This window comes from Melanerpes formicivorus, unplaced genomic scaffold (genome assembly GCF_026170545.1).
Source record: "Melanerpes formicivorus ecotype bairdi unplaced genomic scaffold, bMelFor1.0.p_v2 SCAF_53, whole genome shotgun sequence".
Taxonomy (NCBI): Eukaryota; Metazoa; Chordata; class Aves; order Piciformes; family Picidae; genus Melanerpes; species Melanerpes formicivorus.
Window position 1 is genome coordinate 694,232 of NW_027142405.1, and position 23,638 is coordinate 717,869.

Genomic DNA, 23,638 nt, shown 5'->3' on the forward strand with positions numbered 1-23,638 from the left:
TTCTGTAATTGTCGTGTCCATGAGCTCATGGATTTAAACATTCAAATAAAAAGTGTTTTAGTAGTGGAAGCTGTGTTGTGAAGGACAGAAGTACTATAGAACACACATAAACACTTTACAAGTGAAAACATTCTTTTCACTGTTATTTAAGCTTGTACTTTGTAAGACCTCTATTTACTACAGGGGCCTTGTTACCAGTTAAAAATCTGATTCAGGACATTTCCTGACAAGTTTGCAGACCTCTAAGACCTGTATTACTTGTCTGTTTGGCACACACAGAGTCAGGGTATTATTAAGGTTAAAGCTGTGTTAAGTTCAAGCTAAAGTAGAACTGAAATCCCTTTAATGTCAAATTTAACTGAGCTCCTATAAATCAACTGTAGAGAATATTGAGGTAAACCGTTTCAGAACAGATAAGACACCCACCTCTAATCCTGCCACTGCCACATCAACTATCTCCTAACAGCACTCACAATGCTCATTTTGTTTCAGTGTTGGAACACACAGAGCGATGCATCTGGAGGTACATCCTGTTTTACATCCCTAAGACAGCCTACATTCCTGTCTCCAGATTTGGCTCAATTTTATTTTCTCATTCTCTTTACCTTTTCTGCTGATACACAAAGAAGGAAGAATAAAGTATTAAAATGAATCAGAATAAAGCATTAAAGTGAATCAGAACAAAGCATAATTACACTGAATAAAACCCAGGAGAAATGATGACTACTCTGGTAGTGCAGAAAACAACATTAAAATGCCTCACTTCGAAAGAAATAAAGAGAACATTTAGCACAGCAATTCGACCTTGCTCTCTCTCCAACTGAACTTTGTTTTTCCCACTGTGGATTTGTAGTAACACTCTGCATAAAATCCTGCTCCCACTGAGGTCAGGAATCCACTGTTTAAGTGCACAACAGATGGGTGACATTTCATCAGCATGACAAACAATTCAAATGTTAATGTTTTTATTTTTTTTTAATCAATACATCTTAGATTAAGGACTTGGAAAAATATTATGGGAAGCAGGAAGGGATACAAACTCTTCCACCTAAAAATAGGTATCATATTCTGGATGTGAACCATGGGTGCAGACTTCTAAGAAAATTAAATGCCTTAAGTATGGACACAGTAAAAAAAAAACCAGGTATTTTGCTTATAAATGCTATGTGTGTGTCTGTCAAGAACTAGAAAGTATGATTTGCTGTGCATGTATGAATGGAATGTGATTACCATATTTTAAGTAATTTTAACATATTCCTCCTTACAGCAGGAAAACTAATGTGTGACAAAAGCAGATTGTATTTTGAGTCAAGTGAATAGTAACTTTTCCAACCTTAAAATGCTAAAGTGCATGTCTTTTTAATATGCATTTAAGCGAGACAAAAATGTAACTGAGACAGATGCAGCTGGTTTTATCACTTTACCTGGCTTTTTCAGAGCAGATTGTAAGGGTGAAAACATTAATTACTTTTGAACAAGGAAATCAGTTCAGGTGTATGTCCTGTCAGGAGCTCACATCCTTATAAAAACTGTAACACCAGCATTTACTTTTTTATTGGGGAGAGAAAGTAGCTGCCTTCATGGTGAGCTATTCCGTTTCTTTTTCTTCTTTTGCAGTGGAACTTCTGGTTTTGGTTTCTCTGGAGTTATTTTTCTTTTTGCTGTTTTATCACTTTTATCAGCCCAAGAAACTTTGTTTTTCCCAACTATTAATGATATTTCATCTTCGTTTGCTGAAAAAAAGCAAGGAATGATTCATACTGATATTCACATCACCTCTGCAGGCTAAAATGGCACAGAGCTTTATCTCATTTTTTAAAAAGGGATATTAATGCTTTTTTTATTTACAGTGAAATGCACCATTTATGCTTGTTTTGCCTGTTATATGAAAATATCTAAAGGTCAAGTATGCAAATATATTACAATACAGGAAAACAACAGCAAAAAAAGTATACTGAGCCAGACTTCCTATGTTTGCCCAACTGCAATGGCCTCAGACCTCATTTTGGTCACAGGAAAGCCAGAAGTGCAGTTCTATCAAACAATTTAGTCTTTTCTCATCCATCTCAAAAGCTTCACAGTAGCTTCCTTGGTACATTAGTAAAGAGAAAATAAACTTTCATATAACAAAAGTGAAAGAGGCTTATGCCCTCCAGAAGGAAGAAAGGGCATCAGAGTGAGAAGCTATCAGATTGGTAAGGATATCACTATCACTTGCCAGAGTCATCTCCCCAATTCTTCAAGATACCAAAACTTTCCTCAGTGTGTATAGTGAAAGTCTCCCACTTAGCATATTCTGCTTCACAGCCACGTTGTCAACCAAAAATACACACAGTTCTGTTACCTTGAGATGATGATGTTACATCTCTATCAGAATTTTCTTTCACTTCTGAAGCTGGGTCAAGCCATACTGCAAGACATGTCAGCCTAGCTTTGGTATTGACCTCACACAGTAAAGATGGCCCATCTTCAATCTGAAAATAACAGAGAAGAAGATCAATTAAACATTATTTCATTTATCTTTACATTTACTGAAGTCTTTCAAGTGAGAAAGTATCTTGCCACTCACAACTTGACTGTGTTTAACACTAGAGGCTGTGTTAATGGTCCCATTGTTATAGTCCTGTTTCTCACACCACTCCCCAGAGGTGGCTTTACAAAAAGCTCCCAATGGCTTTAAGAACATATCTTGGTAAGCAAGATCAGTGGGTTTCAGGCACATGAGGGTAAGGAATTAAGTAGATAAGTCACACAGTGAGTTAAGTAGATAAGTCACACTGTGAGTCTTCACAGGAAAAAAATCCAACCAAACAACCTATTAATGGTTTCAGAAGATTCTGGAGAGTAAAGGATGTTTTTTTTTTTTAAAATAATTTGAATTAAGTTAAAATCACAGAAATATAGAATTGTTTAGACTGGAAAAGACCTTTAAGATCATCAAATCCAACCATTAACCCAGTAACTACCAAGTCCATTGCTAAATGACGTCCCCAGAAGTTAGTGATTATTAATCTGAAGTTATTGTAGCAGATTCCTTTTCTTCCTCACAAACACAAGGCTGCTGATTAAAAATACTCCCTTCAGAAAGTGTTTCAAATAGCTTAACTACAGGTCTATCAGTCAGCTCTGAGAATACCTGAGCAAATATTGGGGGATAAAGTGACAACAAGATGAGCAGTGTAACAGCATCAACTCATTTTAAACTACCTGTATTATGATATTCTGCCTCACAGAGCTGGGCAGAGCAGCCTACAGAATTAGACAAAGTTTTACACAAATCTGCCTGCACAGGGAAAAAATCACACCTCTGGTCAAAATAAAGATTTTACAGAGAATAATAAAGAGTTCTGTGCCACTGTGTCAACTATGTGTAAGGGGAACAGAAATTTGAGGTGAAGAAAAAAGAGGGATTTTCACTACTGCAATTCAAAGTATAAAAATAACTAGAGGGTAAAATTAAAAGCCAGTGAATTCAGATGAGATATAAGGTGTGTTAACTGTTGACAGATACTTATTTGAACTATTGAAGATACTTAGAATATTTTAGATCATTTATTAGTAGGTATTATATTTAAAAAAAATAAATTTCTGATTTAAAAAGCCAACTGCAGAGCAAATAATAAAGATGGGAAACTTTAAATACTTTTTGACCTGTGCTGGTCAGAACTGTTTGAAAATACAGGAAATAAAAGTACCCAGTACACTAACGTGCTTGAATTTTTCAGGACAACTTTTTACCCCTACATGAACAACTACAAACCAGAGAGTTTGTGTTTTTAAAAGAACAACAGGCATCAACACTACAAAAATTAACAGCAGTCCTTAGAGCATGCATGACTCATTAGATAGTTGTTAAGTCTGACTAGGTAGGTCTGAAGGGAAGCCTGACATTACATAAAGGGAAGGGAGGATCTCCATAGTATCACTGGATTTTATAGGTTGCTTAAAAAATAGAAAACAAACAACCTACAAAGATACAGAAACACAAAAGTCTGCAAAACTCTACTGTATCTAACATGAAGGAAGATGAAGACATCCAGATTCCAAATAAAATTTCCTCAGTGATCTAAAATTCATCTTTGTAACAGAACTATCTGCAATGTTGGTTGTCTGATATTTGTCTATAAATGTAAAAAGCAGTTTAACAGACTAACCTTATTGAGATCCAGATTCCACATTTTAATGTAACCATCACTGGATGCAGTAACAATAATGTGTTTTCCTTCTCTTTCAAAACTATAGATGTCTTTTATTCTGTGAAAAAAACACAATCCTTTGTCACTTCATAGCATGGCAATTCACTCTGGGAAGCTGACAGAAATTCAAGATGAATAAGCAACAGTCTAAAAATCAGTATGGCCAGAAACCCTACAAATGACAGGCAGGAACCTTCAATGGTAATCTGTTTTGAGTGCTGTCTTACAGTAGGAATGCTGGCCTTTGCTAGGCTTGCTACAGTTCAGTTCAGAACAGTGTAATGCTTTTAAGCACACACTATTAACCACATCAATGACATTTTAGCTAATGCTTTTGTGTTTTGATTAATTAAAAGCAGCATTTGAACAAATATTTGGTATGCCACAACAAAATATATTATTACCCTCCTATTGTCTGGACTGACTACAACTGGCTTGTTTTATTTAAGCATTCTAAAGAGTCAGATTCTGTAAAGACTGTTTCAACATACATTAGATGGTCTTGCAGGAAAAAACTGATACTCAATTTCAAACATGCATAGACCATACACAGAGAAGTGGGTATGTGTGTGTGTGTATTTTCACAAACACACATAAATTTAGAACTGTAGTATTTCTAATTCTATACTCTCTTGCTTTCTTGCTTTTGTAACAAGCATGGACAGCACAGTACTTGTGCTCACACCAAAAGCAAGTAAGTGTATCCAAAATCTGGAATTTAGTGCATAAATAAATTCATTTTCTATACTAAACCAGTAATAAAATATGCTGAACATTACATGTCATTGAACTTTACTGAGTATTCCTCCTTGCCATAAATATTTAAAGAGTAAACAAATATAGAATACCTGTTTTCATGAGCTTTAAATTCACACAGGCATTTTTGAGAGTCACAGTTGTAGAGTCTTACAATTTCATCATCTCCAGCTATGGCAATGATAGAATTCTTGGAATGGGAAAAAAGAAATGTCAGTGTGATGATTCCTTTCATGTGTTTCAAACAAGTTACTTTCCCAGTGCCTTTTCTTTTTGTACTTACTGTAATAAATCTAAGTGAAGAAATCCTCTTCTCTGTTGTGATAGTGCCAGTGATTGAAGCTGTGTCAAGTTTGTAGACATCCACTTTATTTGTTATCACAGTCACATACCTCTCTCCATCAGGGGACCATTTAATTATGTGGGCATCTGTACACATTGAGACATTTTTAAACACACATACACAGGTCTTTTGCACTCTATAATGCATGAGAATATAAACATAAGAATCCTTAGAAGCTATTAGGCACTGTTTTCTATCTAAACTTGAGAAAAATGAATTCGAAAAAATCAAATAACCTACAATAAACAACTATGCTCTTGAATATTTATTTCTAGTTATCTGACGTCCATGTAAAAAAAAAAAAACCACCAAATGACATTCATTTAAATGCTGTGATATCAGATTTCAAGGGAAATAATTACTTTAGTATTACTTTACTATCACTATATTTTCCTTTTGATAAATTATTAAGGACATAAACTTTTTAACAGTCTAGAATAGAATAGAATAGAATAGAATAGAATAGAATAGAATAGGACTAAACCAGGTTGGAAGAGACCTTCAAGATCATCGCATCCAACCTATAAACCAACCCAACCCACCTAAACAACTAAACCATGGCACCAAGCACTCCATCAAGTCTCCTCCTGAACACCTCCAATGATGGTGACTCCACCACCTCCCCAGGCAGCCCATTCCAATGGCCAATCACTCTCTCTGTGTAGAACTTCTTCCTAACATCCAGCCTAAACCTCCCCTGGCGCAGCCTGAGACAGCGTCCCCTTGTTCTGGTGCTGGCTGCCTGGGAGAAGAGACCAACATCCACCTGGCTACAACCTCCCTGAGTTGTAGAAAGCAATAAGGTCACCCCTCAGTCTCCTCTTCTCCAGGCTAAGCAACCCTACCTCCCTCAGCCTCTCTTCATAGGGCTTGTGTTCCAAACCCCTCACCAACTTTGTTTCCCTTCTCTGGACACGTTCCAGCAAGTCAACCTCCTTCCTAAACTGAGGGGCCCAGAACTGGACACAGTATTCAAGGTGTGGCCTAACCAGTGCAGCATATGGGGGGAGAATGACCTCCCTGCTCCTGCTGGCCACACTGTTCCTGATGCAGGCCAGGATGGCATTGGCCCCCTTGGCTGCCTGGGCACACTGTAGGCTCATGTTCAGCCTACCATTGACCAATTTACATATGCTTGGCTGCATGTCTAAAATAGACATTGTGAAAGCTGTTTGCAATTAAATGGCTGACTAATTCAGTCTACTTTTCTTTACACAAAAAAGTAAAATTTTCTACTTTCACTTTTTAAGGTGGATTTAGACTGATACACTCACTTTGCTTCAGATTTTTGATAAAGGCTGACCGTCCTTCTACAAGATTCCAAGTTCTGAAAGACAGTAGATAACGTGCATTCTGGTTAAAAAAAGCACAGGGAAGCTGCTAACATAAGGCACCCAAAGGAAGCTTTTAAGCATCTCTATGCATTGTACTCCTTTCTTAATGCAACATAAAATGATGACTTTGTGTATTGCTCGCAGACTATGAGACTGGATTTGTGGCATTTATTTTATAAACCACTGTTTGCAATGCAGAGCCCCAAGGGAGCCCAATACCAATTTATGCTGCTAAAATAGCATTTTATGTGTTTGAAGCACAGCAACATATACACACCTCAAATGCTAAATTACTTTTCTCACATTAAATAAAAGCTGACAGCTTCCAGAAGTTTAACTAAGTTGTGTTCCAAAATGTAGCTGTATTTATGTATGTGAAGTGAATATAAAGAGTCAGAGCACAACAAGAAGCTAACAACAGCAAAGACTATTTTTAAAAGACTTTAAAATACTGCTGGTATATAGAAGTTAAAAAGACACACTAATGGATCTTTGAAGCACTTGAGGTCCAGGTTAGTTTTATCAGTGTAGCATGGTCTCCTCCCAGCATGAAATTGTGTCATATAACAATTCATTGGGAGTTGCTGAATTACGATTCTCGGCATTCCTTCATCAGTTTTGACTCACCTTAGTGTTTTATCTGTTCCTACTGACAAAGCTAATTTACCAGAAGGATGAATAGAAAGAGATGTCACATGCCCCCTGATAAAAAGAAAGAAATATATTAGCCACATGTACTATTTACACAGAAGATAAACAAAAATGTACACGAATATGCAGGTTTAAGAATCTCACTTATGTGCCTTAATGGATTTCAGGCACTCCCATCTCTTTGTACTCCAGATACAAATCAGTCCATCTTCAGCCCCACTCAGTAGATGTGCAGTACCATAGAACTCCAAACAAGTTATTGTTCCTAGAAATACAAACCAGTGCTATTAACAATGTCATACATATTGAACAGTTGTCACACAGAGAATGTATACATGAAAAGAGAACCTTCTAGCATCAAAACATGTCCTATAATAATTTCCTAAGTATTCTTCAGGAAACCCTCAAGCTTTGATGTTATGCTCTATCACTGATATGCTCTGTCATTTCCTCTATAGCCATACAGGTCTGAACTCCAGCCACCTGCTGCTTTCCCCAAAGAGCAATACTCAAACACTGTAGCTCAGGTGACACAGAACTTCTACTGGTGTTAAGGAATTCTCATATGCTGAAGCCCTGATCATGACATAGTTGAATTCACTGTGCATGGTGCTTCTTGTAGGCACCAGATTAATCATATGAGTTGAATGCAGGTACTACATTCAGTGTAGCTCCATAGTTATCATGAGAAAAGGACAATCCGAATTGTACTACAAATGACCCAAACATGGTTATTTGGATGACCATTAACTAATGTATTACACAACTGTAGTTCAGTAGGGACATAAAATGGGAAAGGTACCAGGTTACCTCTTCTGGCAGCAGCACCCTACTCTCACACACAGAACTTTTGTGTGGCTATGACACAACAATAACATCACAAAGATGGTTGCTGGGAGTAGGCATGGTCTAGATAAACTGTCTTGGTTGAACTAAAATGGCTCTCATGACATCTGTGGGCCACAACTTCTTAAAGTAGTTCAAATTAAAAATAACTGGAAGAAGTAGCTATTCTTGTGAGCTAATAGTCCAAATAATGTTTAGATTTTTATGCTCACCTTGCTTGTAATTTTTGTTTAAGCTTATCTTGCTTGTATTGCCACACCAACACAGCTGCAATACCATCGCTATTAAAGACTTATTAAAACCAAATAAACCCAAAATTTTCTTGGTCTGGCAAGGGCCAGTTTGTCAGCTCTAACTTTCTATCAACCACTTTTTAGGAAGCAAAACTCCCTTACCATTGTGCTGCAGCAATGCCCCATGTTCTACCTTCTTTTTCATGTTATAGATTTGGATTGTCTCATCTCTGCTCCCAGTGACCACGTATCTGTTATTCACTGCTACTGCTGACAACGAGGCGGAATGGGCGTGATGTGTAAAATCAGGCACAACTGTCCAGGGCTAGAGATGAAATACAAAACAAACACATCTTTCCGAAGCTTAGCATAGTGAATTCCAATTCCATAATACTGTATTCTTTTAATTTATTTTTTCTTTTTAATTTAAGCAAAACCTGAAAAAGTGTCAAATGGAAAGGAATTATGCTTGGCTACAAGTATAATGGGATCTTACTGAGTTAGTGTGCTGTTAGGAGATTAGTCCGAACGATTTAAGTGTGCAAACTGCGTTTTGTAATCAGTGTTGGGTTTAGATGGGACTATACGTGATACAGGATATGCACAAAGGTCAATTTCGTGGAGAAGGAAAGCGAATTATCTCTCTTCCCACCACTGCAGCGTGGACACGCCTTCCACTCAGCACCGGCCACCTCCTCCCCAGACACTGTGGCATCTCTGCCTTGCGCAGCTGTTTGTTCTCCGCTCTGCGCTCCGAAAAGCTGAGAGGAAGGCGCTGGCACCACAATCCGCTGCTCCCACGCGGCCGCGCACTGCCCGCGCCTCAAGGGATCCTCGCGCCAGCAGCCCTTCCCGCCTCCCGAGGGGTCCGTTGGCCTCCCCCACGCCTCGTGCAGGCAGCGAGTGGCCGAGCCAGAGACTGCGGGACGCTGCCCCGCCCCCGCGGCCCTTTAAAAGCCCACACGGCGTTTAGCCCCGTGTCCGCGGAGACACGACTTGGTGAGTAGTCAGGCAGCTGCCATGGGTTGGAGAAGTGTTGGCGGGGGACCGTTAGGGCGCAGCTAATGACCACCGGGTGCCTTCCTTCTTCCCTCCCTTGCCGTTACCTCGGTGGCTCGCGTCGTGAATCCGAAAAGAACCTGCTCGTAGCAGCCCGCCACCAGCTCCATCCCCCTCGTTACGCTCGGCGCCAGCTTGAGGCCCTGCCGTCCTCGGCCACCGTCCGTCCTCCGCACTGCCTGCGGCTGCGCCGAAGCACGCCGATCTGGGCTGTGACCGCGGTTGGCGGCCGATGGCGTTCTCTCTGAGGATAGCTTCTGGCCTCCGTCGACTGCCGGGGAGGGGGAAACGTTGTGGGGGTGGCGAAAGCATGGGGTCCTTGGATCAGGCGCGGCGCGGGGCAGCCCGTCCTGGAGGTCCTCCCAGGGCGGAAGCGGGGCTCGCGTTGCTGCTTATGGCGACGCGGAGCTGAGAGACGTTAGTGCCGGGAGCGGGGTGGGGAGGGGGGGAAATGGGGGATTGCGGTGAGCGAGGCTGGGGTATGGGAGTTTTCGGCGGCGAAAGGGAGCATGAACCGATCTAGTTTGCAACGGGAGCGGGGCCCCCGTCCCCTCCCTTCCCTTGGGGCTTCAGAGCCGCCGCCTTACGGCGGGCCTGCGGGGCGGGAAGGCCCGGAGGCCGATGGGCCGAGGCCCTCTTAGCGAACCAGCCCCAGGCGCGGCGAGAGGAGCACCCCGGCCTTCTTCCGCGGCCCGCGGACACTTGCCTCTTTCTTTAATTTATTTTATTCAAAATTTTACTTAATTGGATTTTTTTTTTCCCTTATCACGTAGCACAATAAAAGGGAAGGGCGGCCTCAGCGGCGGTGTGGCCGCCGTGGAGGGCAGCGGCCAGGCGGGGCGTAGTTGGTGCCGAGCGCCGAGGCTTTTCCCGTCGTGCTGAGTGGCGGAGGAAAATGCGTCACATTGCGGGTCGGCCTCGGGTTCGGTGGCTGGCTGGGCTCCGGTCACAGTGCGGGCCCGAGGCGCTCAGGGAGGTTGCCTCGGCCCTGGCCCAACTCTTGCTGTGAGAAATGCATGCAGAGTAGGGCGGATTGGCGTCCGAGCTTGGGCGAGCAGTGTTGGCATCGGCGATTTTATTTGTAGATACCTACCCTTTTGCCAGTACAAACAGTAACAAAAGCATGGAATAAACGGGTAGGTAAAACGTGTGTAATCCAATTAAGGAAGTGTTTGGTTTCTGGAGGTTAAGGCAGCCCCACTGCATAAATTACATGATAGCTGTGATTAGCTAGAGTTAAAGCAAATATAGAAAATACCATGTTAATACATGTTATTCTAACTGCTTCTAAAATATTTTGTGTTCTAGTGGAAAGATCAAGAAGTGACAGGATCAGACGGCGGGGAAAGAGAACAAAACTCAAGTTTTGCATGAAAGTCTGATAACTAATCAAGAAACAGTTGCATCACTTCTGTTTAGCCTTTTGCAATAAAACCACTTTGTAGTGTGTGCCATCTTCTGTCAAATCTTCAGGAACAAAGAGTGGTAAGTTAAGCATGCACTTCTGGATTCAAGAATCAGTGTTTGTGTTGAGGGCGTGGAACAGTTGATGGTTATTTTTATTAAATAGGAATGCTTGAATCGGGAGAACATCAGTATGTGGATGCTTTTAATAATCTTCCTTAACAGGAAGAAGTTGCTGCTCATAGTTTTTTGTAATGATCATGTTTTGGTTTGGTAGGAGGGCATATGCTGATGTTACTAATATACAGCTATGCTTAAGGGCATGCTTGTACTTAATTGTGTTCTAGGCTTTAGAATGGGTGTAGGGATGAAGTGTGCAGTTACTCTGAATAACACCATACATGGATGGTCTGGTATGGCTATCCTGTGTCAGGTTAGCCTAACCCACTTTCAGAAGCAGTGTTAGGAAGTGTTACCCTGGGTGGGTAAGCCTTTAAGGCTGTAATTACTGTGTTATGTCAATGTGGATTTGACTAGCCAGTACATAAATTACATAAATTCTTGCATGGAAATGGGAATTACAGCTTCAGCAGTGGAATGTCAGCACAGAAGGAGCAACACTGGATGTTAAAAATCATCAGTGATGAATGAGGAGTTGTGTATGGAAGCAGTGCAAAATATCTTTCAAATGAAACAGTTTTTCTTCATTGACAAGGGAAAAAAGCATAGAGGATGTTGAATCAACAAACAGGTGCATACCTCCTCAGGAAAGTCTATCCCTTGGTGTAGTGATAACAATGAAAAAGTTACTCATTGTTACTAACTCTGGGAGTGAGTGAAATGTGTACATGAAGAGGCAAGAGAGAAGGCATACCTAAGAAAGGGTGCAGAGACAGGGGCATACCTGCAGTGCCAGCATTTCTTTTCAAAGCTTTTTCAGCTGCATAGTGTGTGGTACAGGTAAACTTTAATTTGGCTAAAAGGGAGGGGAGAAAAGAGCCGGTACAAGATGTTGAGGCCTGTTTATTGTCTTGTTTTAAACTGTTTTAGAACTTGGGTGTTCTGAAATGCTGTACTATTATATTTAGGTATTTCAGAAATAAGAGTGAGGTATATAGATGACTTGGAGTCTTTGTGATTTCCAGGTGCTTTGGATAGTGGGACTATTCCCATTTAAGAAAATGGAGGTGACTTGTAATCATATTCCCACTGGCCTTATGTCTTTACTTTAGCAGTGGCAAGTCAGAACTTACAACCTTAAGAAGAGTTAAAACATGTAAGTAATTGATATCAGGGCTAAGATTCTTTATGTTCTTGTTTCTCCTCCACATCTTCTTCAGCTGAGGGACTGCAGTAGACTGAACCTGTGCAGCCACAGTCTCTGAGAAAGGCAGAAGACCGTTTGAACCATGGCAAGCCAGGTAAGATTGGTCAGAAATTCAGGCTTGTGGTGCCTAAATGGATTCCAGAATCATACTTGGAATTCCTAGTCGATGTAAAGCTGAAATAGCTAGCTTGCTCGGAGTTGGGTGTTTAGTCCTCTGCCATAATTGGTGGCAGTCCTCTGGACAAGTAATAGTATCAACTGAAGCAGGTTGGGGCATAACATGAAGCTTTGCAGTTCGGATTATTTGAATGAGTTCTTCTGAAGGACCTTGGCATAACACTCTCTATATACATAGAGGTGTTGTAGAGGAAGAACATTAAAGGCTGCGTAAGTAAAAAATGCTGCAAAAGGTCTCTTGTTTTTTTCTTTTTAAATTCTTGCTCTTCAGAATATAAAGTGAGGGAGGCAACCTGTGCTAATACAGTTGTTGCTTCCCTCTCCTTTTGTGTAGTTGCCCCACTTCCTTTTTAAACTGGGGTTTTGGGTTTGTTTTTTCCTTGCTGGTTTGGTTGGTTGTTTTTTTTTTTTCTCTTGAGGCATTTTTTTTTGTGTGCCTCTTTCTTCCTGGCATTGTGTCTGGGTTTGAGTTTTCCCTCAGCCAAGCTAGTGCCTGTTCCCGGTCTTTCTCCTTACATTCCATTCATTTGCCTCCTGTTGTTCCTGGCCTGGGAGAGTGGCTCACAGCTGGATAGTGAGGAGAGGCATCTCTCACAAGAGAAGGATTCCTAGATGAGGGGAAACAGGGACAGCTGAGATTCTTTCTAGGCAAGAGTGATGACTTCCTGGCCTCCTCATCACTCCAACTATGCTGCTGCAGGGTTTTGGGATCCTGGAGCTCAAGTGGAACACAGTCCAGTCCTGAAGCTAATTAACCTTTAGGATGGGCCAACGACGAAGGGCTGTCTGCTTTTTCCCTGATCCCAAGAGGAAGCTGTCAATCCTTTAGCCAGCTTGACAAGTCAGGGGAATGTGGCTGTTCATACAATCCTTTGGCTCTGTTATTTTTGCCAGGCGTTTTCCCCAGAGGCTGCTTTCCCTCATGGGAGGCGGAGGGAGAAATGGGACCCCAGGCTTCTTTCAAGGGCAAGGTGAATATGGGGAAATCACCTGTGGTGATGGGGAGTGGGAGGGAGGAATGTAAGTGAGGCTAAATACTATAAAGGTGATTTTTTTCCTCTCTCTACAGGACTTGATGGCGAAAAAGAGAGAATGTCTCCAGGCCTACAGCTGGTGGAGAACACCACAGAAGAAACGGAAGAAAAAGAACAAAATAAAACCAGGAAGAATAGAGTTTGTCCCTAGTAGTACTAATTCAGTCAGGTAAAGACCTTTGGAAAGAAGGCCTTGAGTTCTTACCTGTTTAAATTGATAATGACCTGCAAATGCCATCACTTTTAATGTCCTGAAATGGCAAATGTAGTGCCTGTATGCTGAGCATTACTCATGGATATGGATTGCCTGTAAAAAATGGGGCTAAATAACTTGTTTCTCCTGTAATCACTGAGGTGATGGTGTAATAGTCATACCTCTTTTGAATCATGCCTTTAATTTGAGTTATCTTTGTGGGCTTTAAAACCAACTTTTAAGTGTTCTTTAATACAGTGAGTCTGAACTGCTTTTTTTGTGAAAGCAACCGAACGACCCCAAAGAAAACGAAGCACTTGATGCTGGAGTTTGGCATTGCAGTTCTGTACATAACTGCAGAACTGTGCCAAGTAAATAATTGCTTCAGATTTTGTCTCCTTATTTATCTACTGATAACTACTTGCTTACATGTTAATTGTCTTAATACTGCAGTTGGCTACCTTTTAGTCTGAAACTTGACAACTCTTCTCTTATGTTTTTAAAGACCAGATTATTCGATATTTGTTGGGGAGCTTACTCCAGAAGTGGATGATTTCCAGCTTTATGACTATTTCCTGAAAAGGTACCCCTCATGTATTGACTGCAAAATAGCAACAGACCTGCTGGGATATTCCAGGTAATGTTTATTGACAATCTATAGGAACTTGCTCTGGAACCGATCCTGCCTGTTCTTCAGAGGCAGGAAGAGGGATTAGTCTATAGCATTACTTCAAAACCACTGCTTTTTAGGGTTTCTAAACATTGCTGGTTCATTTAAGTAGTTTATCATATTAACTTCAGTTTAGCCATCTGCATTCAGGGGTGGGATGGGGAGGTGAGCTGTGCACTGAGACATGTGCTGCTATGCTTGTATATGGCAGCCTGTCCACTTAGTCATCTGCAGTAGTGGAGACCATTCCCTTTTTGAACATGGGCAAAAACATAAGGCCTTGCAAATCTTAGGGGGTTGGTAGACTATTAATATTGATAATACATTTTAAGGCCAGGCTGGATGTGGCTCTGGGTACCCTGATCCTAGTGAAGGGTGTCCCTGCCCATGGCAGGGGGCTGGAACTAGATGATCCCTTGGGGTCCCTTTCAACCCTGACAATTGTAAATAAAATTAGGAGAACTTTGACTGGCCTGGCAGTCTGAACAGCAAACTTGATCATGCCTGTTTGACAAGGCTGACTGTAACAGACTACCTTAAGAAATAAGTATAAAAATGTTAGCTCTGTATAGTAGTAGGAGTGGGTTAATGGTACTGGTAATTCAACTCCTGTAAATGCAGAAATATGAAGAGTGATTAGTTGTGCTGAGTTAAAATGTCTTGCTGGCTCTCAGCAAGTTGCATCTAAATACTGTAGAAGAAGCTTTCTGCTTATCACCCAAGATTTTAATTTGATGGGTGTGTCTTCTGGGCATTGTGTATGTGCCACAGGGGTTGTTTAGGTAGTAGCTCTAGTGACCACTATCTAATGTTTGTGGAGAAGACATAGTATGCATAATAGTTAATCAATTAGTTCTAACTTGTTTTCTCTCTTTTGAAAATTGCAGAGGATATGCCTTTGTCAGGTTTGGTGAGCAAGGTGATCAGATGAGGGCACTGCAGGACTGCCAGAATGCACCAGGCCTGGGGGGAAAACGAATCCGGCTGAGCATAGGAATTTCTAAAAGGTAACAAATGTGTGTGTGAATACAGTACTGCTAAATAATCTGATTCTTGTGTCCTGCCTTTGTAAACTCTGTGGCCCTTGTTATAAGGGCTGTAAACGTGATGCAGTCTACAAAACTAAAAATACAGAAGCATTATGTTGTGACTGCCTTGGTTCATCAGGCTCTTGCAGGATTGCTGAGTGAATCCAGATCTTAAGTCCAGCCACATTGTGTAACTTGGGCTTAGCTGCTGCTCTAACCAGACTTAGCTCTTAATGAGCAAAGCAGAATGCATTTATAAATATCTTCCATGTTTGGATGAGAAGAGGGTAGAATGGGCTAAAAACAGATTTGTGTGCTAGGGAGCTTTTCTAGCCCTTCCTCTCTAGGCAAGGTAGCACATGCTGCTTTTACCATAGGCTGGCAGAGGAAAGAACTTCTTGATTGGGGAAAACACAGAATACATGTAGGAAGAAGCAGAAGGAAGATGATGGAATGATTTATTTAGAGCACCAGTCTTTGCTTTTCATGTGATTGGGGCAGCAAGGAATTTAAAGTTGATTTTGAGAGGATTTTTCACTCTGCCAGCTCAGTTCTGTTATTTAAGGCAATTAAAGTCACAGAAGAGTTGGAGACTTGATAGCAAATTTGATAAAGATACAGACTGCACTTAATATAAAATGATTTCAGTATATTTCACAAGGCTAGCTTGCATGCTCTGTTAAGTGGTAAACCCAGCTTTTTACCCTGAAGATTTTTCACTTCTCTGGGGTAGAAGTGAGCAGTGTCCAGAATATCTCTAAATTCTAAAAACTGGGAGAGTTCATCAAAGAAGCAGCTCTTCCTCACTTCTACCAGAGGAACATCAGCTGTATGGAGAGAAGTTGAAAGCACAGGATTTAGACATTGTGTAGTCATTTGTTCACAGATGCAAGACAATAGAATATGTATTTCTTAGACTCTATGTGTGACTTTACAGTAATGGAAAAATTTGTGTGTTAATGTGGACCATGATACCTATTTCTGAGTGGCTGGCTGTTGTGCTCTTCTAGCATCAAAACATCCATCCATCTGAGTAGCTGGTCTGTAAGTTACTGAAAACAATCTGAGTTTGTTCCTGAAAGTAAGTCTAGGGAACTTTAATGGGATGGTGATGCAGAGACACTGGACTCTGCAAATAGGAAGTCTTCCTGTACATACCTAGTGAAGAAAGGTCTCTTAATCATAGGGGGAGTTTTGACCATGCAGCTGCATTTTCTGAATGTATTTCATGTGTTGTACCTCTGATTTAGCACAGACAGCACTTGTGCATTGATCCTTGTCATTAGTGTGAAATTGTCCCTAAGAATATCACTTCAGAAGAGGGAAAGTGATGAAAGCCAAGCAGCTAGCTCTTTGGTATTAAGACCCAAGGAGTTTTCGTACTGGATAATGGCTATGTTGACTTCACGTGACAACTGTATTTTGGTAATTGTTTATGGCCTGAAAACTGAGCAGGTGGAGGTAGACATGGGCAACTGACAGGCAGTCAGATGCTTCTCTGATTTCATCTCCTTGTTTCTGTGAATAATAAGATTTAGTATTAACCAGAAGGTGGAAGGGCTGTGTCTTCTAAAGCAGCTTTGCTTCATAAATGTGTCTGATCTGAATAAACTTTTATCAGCATCTTGCTTATATGCATACTAAAAATACTCAAAAGAATACAGTTAAGTGTCATGGCTTGAGTTAATTGCTGAAAACTATTTCCACTATTGGAGATGAGGGTTCACTTCTATATGAACATCAGATCTTGTGCTATGAGTTTAAACTGTTGCTTAGGCAACTATTCAGAATATGGTTTGCAGTTTATTGTTCTTACATTTCAGACTGAAAGCAGAATTCCAGCGGTACCAGTCATACAACTACAATGACTATTACCAAGATTATCAGAACTACTACTCTTCACAGTGGAATTATGATCCTTACACTGAATACAACAACTACAGCTCCTATGCTCCATATGAAAGTATGCAAGCTGTTGGAGACTGCTCTTTAGGAGATGCTGTGATGGCTCCAGCTGTTTTTGAGGTAAAGATACTACATACTTGCTTTAAAGGAGATAAGGCAGGGGGAAGTGGCATACAGTAATCTATATGAATTGTGTAAGTCAGAGCAAACAAAGTGCTAAAACAGAAATTCTGATTCCTGCATAGTGTGGAGAGTAGCAGGCTTTGATCAGCTGTATCTTTAAGTGCATAAGTATTGCACCTGTAGAATTATATTTCTACACTGTTGTTTGGTTGTGTATGCTAAGGCACAGTTCTGACTGTAATTTGGTAGGCTCCCATACCTCCTGTTTTTCTGATGTTCTTTGCTTAAAGCAAATGAAATAGTTACTGTAAGATAATCTTACCTTAAATCAGCCACTTCCAGCAGTCTTCCCAATGGAATCATACTATGGTGTGATGATTTCTGTTTTTTTTTTCCCCTCAAGAAAATCAGACTGAAGCTACCACCCCACTTCCCCACCAGAACAAACCCCAACTAAAACCTTCAAACACACTCAACCACCCCACAAAACACCAACCATCCTGAAGAACACACCCATGTCTGTTGTAGTAGGATGGAATGATTTGGGAATACAGAATTAGTTTTGATTTGGGATAGTTTCTGAAACAAGTTGATTAAACTCATGAAACAATTTTTGTTTTATTAGGAAACTTCAGTTATGACTGAAATCAATGATGACCTAATAACTGAAGGTAATAATGATTCTACTGCTACAATTTGAATTTAGCCCTACTTGTGTCCTTTAGCAATACAAGTCAGTGTCTGATGGATGAAGAATATCTTAGAAATTCATAGTGGGATCCTCTATGGGCTATAGCTGAGGTAGGATTTGAAATCTGATAGTGTGCATCAGAACATAATGGAATGCTGTCCACAACACTCCACAGTAGGTTTCTTGTAACTTTGCTTTACCTTTCAAATAGTGTAATACAGAATTCATAATATCTTTGTATTGCTTCTGCAGAGCATCTTTTGTGTTAAACTTATTAATAGGTAAAAGATTTTACTTCATGTTTGGAAAAATAAAAGCTTATGTTGTGGGTCCTAAAAGGTGGATTGAATCTGTACTTGAAGATCTGGCACAAAACTCATTTGGCCTGGAAGGTTTGCAGGCAATTACTTCCATAGAGACACCTGTGTTAAGCTTCTCTGATGGTGAACACTCATCTAACACATTGTAACAGAAAGTAATTAAATGGGTTTGGGGAAAATGTCATAGTTCATCCTTAAATCTGCTCTTTATCTTGAAATACCAAGGTAGTCCTAACATTTGAATACATAAGCACCAAAAGAAGCTGGACTTGTCAGGTTTATCTAAAATCTTGGTGAATAAACATCTTACTACATTTACTCAACTGCTTTATCATATTTGCCTTACAAAGTGTGGGGTTTTTGGCTAGTTGCTTCATGTTTTTGTGTGTGTGTACCTCAAGGTCTGACACTTGCACTTACCAGGCTTTTCTTTTCAGATCCACAGCTTTACTTTGATGTTGATGAAATGAACAGACAATTTATGGAGACAAGCGAAGAACTCTATGATTCCCTCATGAATTGTCACTGGCAGCCTCTGGATACGGTCACTTCTGACATCCCCCCTGCTATTTAAGTGTCTTATAGCATGACCGTTATGATCAAGGTGCTAAAATTACATTTCTTCTACATTACTCTAGATCATAAGTTTTAAAGCACAATGATAGGTTGTTTGTTTTTTTTGCTATGCTTTTCACAGTTTCTGTATCTTTCTCTTTTTTGTTCTTCACTCAGAGCATCTTGAAATTGTGTAAATATTCTAGAAATGTAAAGAGTTCATTGGGGTCTAAAGATAGACTTGCCTGTGTAAATAAAATTTTGTTTCTGCAAACCTGCCAGCAAGGGATTTTACTTGCAGCTGTGAAGCATGTTCTCTTCTGGCTTGTGGAATTCAGCTGGAGGCAGTAGTGTTTTTCATCAGGACACTGACAAACTATATATACAGAGGGGCAAACTTTCAGCTGCAGTAGCTGCAAATGTTCCAAAGACTAAGCATGACCCCTGCTGACAATTTTATTCCTCCCCTGCTTATCATTATTCTTAGCTGACACTTGACAGCAAAGAAACTGGTGTAAAATAATCCATGTTCTTGAGCCTACTAATCGTTGGAGAAAACTCCTTTAAAGGAAGGAAAAAAACCACCTCCCTGGAAATAAGTATCTTTAGTAACAACTAAGTTGCACCCTATCCTAAACATCTTTGACATCAGTCTTTGTTCTCAGTTGTTTTATAATGATGTAGTAATGAAAGTTTAGTAGGGTGACAATTTTCAGTATTCAGGTCAAAGGAGATTAGGAGAGATGGCAATGAGGAAAGTGCTGCTTTAAGCAAGCAACTTCTGAGTGGCTTCCTGTTCTCATCCTGGCAAGTATGAAGTATTTTTCAGTCCTAGAGACTACTTAAGTCCATGCGTATGCAGAAGTATTTACTCCTTAATGTACAGGATTATAAAGTGAGGCTGGAAATAAGAAAATACTCTCCCAAGAAAAAGTATCAGAAAGTACACCTAATAGCTGTAACTGAAGCTAGACAGGCTCCATCCCTAGAAACATTTGGGGATGTATGGGGTTTTGGGCAACTTGCTCTACTCCAATCCTTTTGTAGTGAGCAGGGACATCAACTAGACAACCTTTAAAGATTCATTCTAAGATGTTTTCGTACAGTCATGTGTGTTTTGGTGGCAATTAAACTAACTGCCATGTTGGTAGAAAGCAATAACGTTCTTCGGATTTTATTTTTTTTTATGGTTATGGCCACAACCTTCATGCTTTTCTTTAAAACTCTGCAGAGTAGTGACTTTGTTCACATGTCATTTCTCTTCTTCACAGTTGAATTCCCACTAAGAATGTTTTCCAAGTCCCACCTATAAAACACAGATGCTCTAAGATAGAAAATGTTTTGAAATACTATAGGAAGTTAGTTCTGGATTTTGTGCAGATGAATGTGGAGGCAGAGGCAAAGCCTGAAATCTCACCTCAGCCCTCAGTTTTAGTAACTGCCCTTGCTTGGGGGAGAGCTGGTTGCAAGGTAGATGGGAACTTGGATTTCTTGGCTTCATGTCAATTGAGGTTTTTGCAGGGTGGTGGTAGGGACAACATTAAGGACCATGTGACTGAGAGTGGAATAATTTAAGCCAAGAATCTGGGTGGGTAAGGGAGTGCTTGTTTATGTGTATATAATAGTTTCAGGGAACTGCAGTAGGGAGGAGACTCAAGGCCTCTTGGATTTGGATGAGTATGTTAAAGCTTTGAAGCTGCAGGATTTGATGCCACTTCAGTTGCAGTGCATAGCTGTCATGCTTGAGCTTGGTTGTGCACCCTGGTCTGCTAAGCAGAGGATTTTGTGTCTAGAAGACACCAATCCCAAGAGCAGGTGAACAGCTGTGCCTGGGCTGTATCCTGCTTTGAAGTGGCTTGCATGGCATCACTTAACACTGTACTTAAGTACTCAGTAGCATCTTACCAGTTAAGAATATGATGCTAAAGATGAGTCTGTATTAGGGGCTGTTTTCAGGCACAAATGCACCTTTTGTTCTGGGCTGTAAAGTACCCACAGTGAAAGTACTGCTTAGATAATGCAGTGGAAGAAATTGTGTGGGCTGTTAGTTCTCCAAAGCCCAGAAATGTTGGAAGTGAATGTGCAATGTATGTTTCTTTCAGTGAACACACAAATGAGATGAGGAGAGTCTGTTCAAGCCCATGTGGTACTGTTGCAAAATACGGCTCTGATCTCTTTTCCTGTCTCCTGAGCTTCACTAATTTAGGCCTTCACCCAGTCAGGATCACATACATGGGATGAAGATGCTATGCACAGTATATGTTCTTCACTGTGAAGGCAAAATTTCTTACTGTATTGATATGCTACCCATGAACCCAAAGTACTGGAGAAAGCATCAGAAGCATTAAATACACTGCTGTGTATTTAAGTGAATTAGAGCTGTTGCTCACCTCTTCCGCACTGCATTAGACAGCTTAGGCAAAGACCTGAATACAGCATGCAGGTGCCAGCCACTGGTTCTAGAGATCTCACTGCAGTGGGAGCATTTAAAGTAAACCCAAAAACTTAGAAGGAACTTTCCACACCATGCTTCTGCAGTTGTATTTTGTCTCTGTTTTACCCAGATGAAATGTGGGGTTCTTTGGTTTGTGGGTGTTTGTTTTGTTGTTGGTTTTTGTTTTAAGCTTGATAAAGTGGTTTCATGCCCCCCCTTCCCTTCTTTCTTCACAAATCTCTAGTATTTTATAAACTCATTGCACTGAGCTGCAATAGATAGTGCCTTCACTCAAAACCCACTAACTTTCTCTAGAGTCTGGTTTTGTGTTCTATCACATCTCTGAACAGAAAGACTAGTATAATCAATGGTCTGAGGGGCTACTAATCCTGCAGTCAGTGACCAGGGAAATAGAAATAGGTCAAAAAGGGTAAAGAGTACTTAAAAAGGTATAAAAAGATTAAATGGAACTTAAGCCGTGAATGTTTCTTTTTGCAGGGATGCTCTTGGACCAACAGCTTCTTTCTAGCGCTACCTCAAAGTAACTTGCAGATAAAACTCACAGGGAAGATTGATCAAATGGTGATGATCCCTATTGTTCTGCTGGATACATATATGCCTTTGGTTTTGTCTCATTTTTAATAACCTTTATTTAACTTCAGTGACTCATGTCAGTAGACATTGTTTGACTACATCAACAAGTATCTGAGTCCTGAGCGTCATGAATAGCATGTCACCATATGGAAATTGTTCTACATAAGTAAAATGGAAGTAAAATAAATAAAGCAGCACTTGAATTTACAGAGCAAACTTAGTGTAGCTGCCTTTGACACTTACATGGAAGAGAAAGTTGTGTTTACAGATTACCTTTATATACTTGGCATGCATCAGAAAGAGGGAACCTTGTTTTAAACCTGCCCCTTTGCTCTTGTGTCCAGTGCAGGAGTGACTTCAGTCACTTCCCCACCCACATACCATTTTAGAAGTCAGGATCATTAGTGATGAATCTTTGTTACCAAAGGGTTCACATCCCTCTCTAATGAAAATACATTGCAGCATCTTGCACTCCCCATGGATTTTAGCATGGTAATTGCCTTCTGGACAAAAAGAGTTAAAAACCCAGGCCAAAATTCTTGTATTCTAATGATTATGTCAGAGTAGATCTTTTCTGATGTGAAGCCTCATCCCAGAATCAGTCTCCAGGAACACAGCAGCAGGTGACACAAGCTGGTTCTTGTGGGTGACTTCTAAGTGTGTGTTCCACATCCTGAAGGGATAATCTGTCACTGTCATCCCATGGCACCCAAACCTGTATTTATGGTAGTACAAAAGGAGAGAAACAGACTGGGAGTTACGAAGATGTGGATTGTGAGGAGAAATACCTTTAAATTAATTTCACTCTGCTGTGATCTCAGAAATGCTTATCTCCTTAAGGGAACTATGAAAGCAGAACTAAGGAAGGAGAAACTAGTTATGTAGGAGAGCTAGGGTTGTACTGATGAGGTTAAAAAGCCACTATGAAGCAACAAGCAGTATGAAACTCCTCCCTAGTGACCCCTCCAGAAAGTGGTTTCTGCTCTGCTGCTGTTGGAAGTTCGTGCTTCTTCAGGCCTTCAGAATTGCTCCTGCTGGTTGAGTTCCCCCAAGCCCCTGAGCTTGAAAGGCTTCCTTCTGGTGCATGCTGTGACAAAGGCTTTTCTTTTAGATGGGAGGGGTGTGCACTACATCGTTGCTAAGTACCCTCACTCATTCTAGTCAGTAAATTCTAGCCCATTCTATTTTTTATTTTTGCTGAACAGTTTTACTGATTTAGACATAAGGAAGATGGTTGTGATTTTGTGCTCTGCTCCACCATTCCCAGGGCAACACGATGCGCTAAATTAGATGCAGAACCGTAGCTTTTTCTCTACTTTCGGTAGAATAGAAAAAAATATTTTCAGATTTTTAAAATCTCCAGCAGAAGGTCTTTTTTCCTCGTTTCGAGGAAAAAGCTCTGTAAAAGCTTTTTTCCCCGTACCTGCTTCAAATCTGCCAGGATTTTGGGTGACAAGCCTGCATATTGGCGTTCCTACCGCTTACACGCACCCAGCCAGGGAACACTGTCCACTTCCTTGGTACCGATTTTCAACCTTTCCCCCTGCGTTCCCAACGCTGCCCTTCGCCGGCTGCCCGGCAGGCATACGGGAACCACTCCCATCCCCTGGGGGAGGCACTCGTTGTGCTCGGCACAAGGTAGGAAAGTTGTGTCCCCGGGACGGTAACATCGCCAGAACCGGTGAAGCGCCGCGGGAAGAGAGGGAGCCAGAGAGCCGCCGCCGCCGCCACCTCGGGAACTCACTCTGGCGTGATTCCGTCACAA

The 23,638-nt window shown here is 40.9% G+C and overlaps 2 protein-coding genes across 7 annotated transcripts; one reads left to right on the forward strand and one right to left on the reverse strand.

Moving 5' to 3' along the window:
• Positions 1 to 566: 566 nt before the first annotated feature.
• Positions 567 to 9,794, reverse strand: PAK1IP1 (PAK1 interacting protein 1). Of its 3 annotated transcripts, none has more exons than XM_068160795.1 (10): positions 9,466 to 9,590; positions 8,522 to 8,684; positions 7,425 to 7,545; positions 7,257 to 7,331; positions 6,570 to 6,622; positions 5,236 to 5,381; positions 5,045 to 5,142; positions 4,155 to 4,254; positions 2,345 to 2,474; positions 567 to 1,733 (listed from the first exon to the last, which is right to left on the reverse strand). In XM_068160795.1, exons 1-10 carry the CDS (start codon positions 9,526 to 9,528, stop codon positions 1,579 to 1,581), a joined length of 1,104 nt encoding a protein of 367 aa, XP_068016896.1. In that variant the 5' UTR covers positions 9,529 to 9,590; the 3' UTR covers positions 567 to 1,578. The 3 variants fall into 3 exon arrangements, with proteins under 3 accessions (XP_068016896.1, XP_068016897.1, XP_068016895.1); XM_068160796.1 differs by lacking the exon at positions 9,466 to 9,590 and adding an exon at positions 8,856 to 9,064; XM_068160794.1 differs by lacking the exon at positions 8,522 to 8,684 and having other exon boundaries at positions 9,466 to 9,794.
• Positions 9,271 to 22,089, forward strand: LOC137452414 (tRNA selenocysteine 1-associated protein 1-like). 4 transcript variants are annotated; one of them, XM_068160800.1, is made up of 9 exons: positions 9,271 to 9,358; positions 10,727 to 10,903; positions 12,163 to 12,243; positions 13,396 to 13,529; positions 14,059 to 14,190; positions 15,111 to 15,230; positions 17,075 to 17,276; positions 17,905 to 17,950; positions 18,728 to 19,119. In XM_068160800.1, the coding sequence occupies exons 3-9, from the start codon at positions 12,232 to 12,234 to the stop codon at positions 18,862 to 18,864; spliced, it is 783 nt and encodes a 260-aa protein (XP_068016901.1). In that variant the 5' UTR covers positions 9,271 to 9,358; positions 10,727 to 10,903; positions 12,163 to 12,231; the 3' UTR covers positions 18,865 to 19,119. The 4 variants fall into 4 exon arrangements, with proteins under 4 accessions (XP_068016901.1, XP_068016902.1, XP_068016900.1 ...); XM_068160801.1 differs by lacking the exon at positions 9,271 to 9,358 and adding an exon at positions 9,742 to 9,835; XM_068160799.1 differs by lacking the exon at positions 9,271 to 9,358 and adding an exon at positions 10,304 to 10,554.
• Positions 22,090 to 23,638: the final 1,549 nt, after the last annotated feature.

Excerpts from the sequence above, each read along its gene's own strand:
- LOC137452414 (XM_068160798.1), top strand. The coding sequence starts at position 13,268 with ATGGGACCCCAGGCTTCTTTCAAGGGCAAG. Across the intron at positions 13,298-13,395 it reads AGGCTTCTTTCAAGGGCAAG|GACTTGATGGCGAAAAAGAG; the intron begins GTGAATATGGGG and ends CTCTCTCTACAG. Across the intron at positions 17,951-18,727 it reads TGATGACCTAATAACTGAAG|ATCCACAGCTTTACTTTGAT; the intron begins GTAATAATGATT and ends TTTTCTTTTCAG.
- PAK1IP1 (XM_068160794.1), bottom strand. The coding sequence starts at position 9,730 with ATGCTTTCGCCACCCCCACAACGTTTCCCCCTCCCCGGCAGTCGACGG. Across the intron at positions 2,475-4,154 it reads GGAATCTGGATCTCAATAAG|ATTGAAGATGGGCCATCTTT; the intron begins GTTAGTCTGTTA and ends TGTTATTTTCAG. Across the intron at positions 1,734-2,344 it reads TGTAACATCATCATCTCAAG|CAAACGAAGATGAAATATCA; the intron begins GTAACAGAACTG and ends GCTTTTTTTCAG.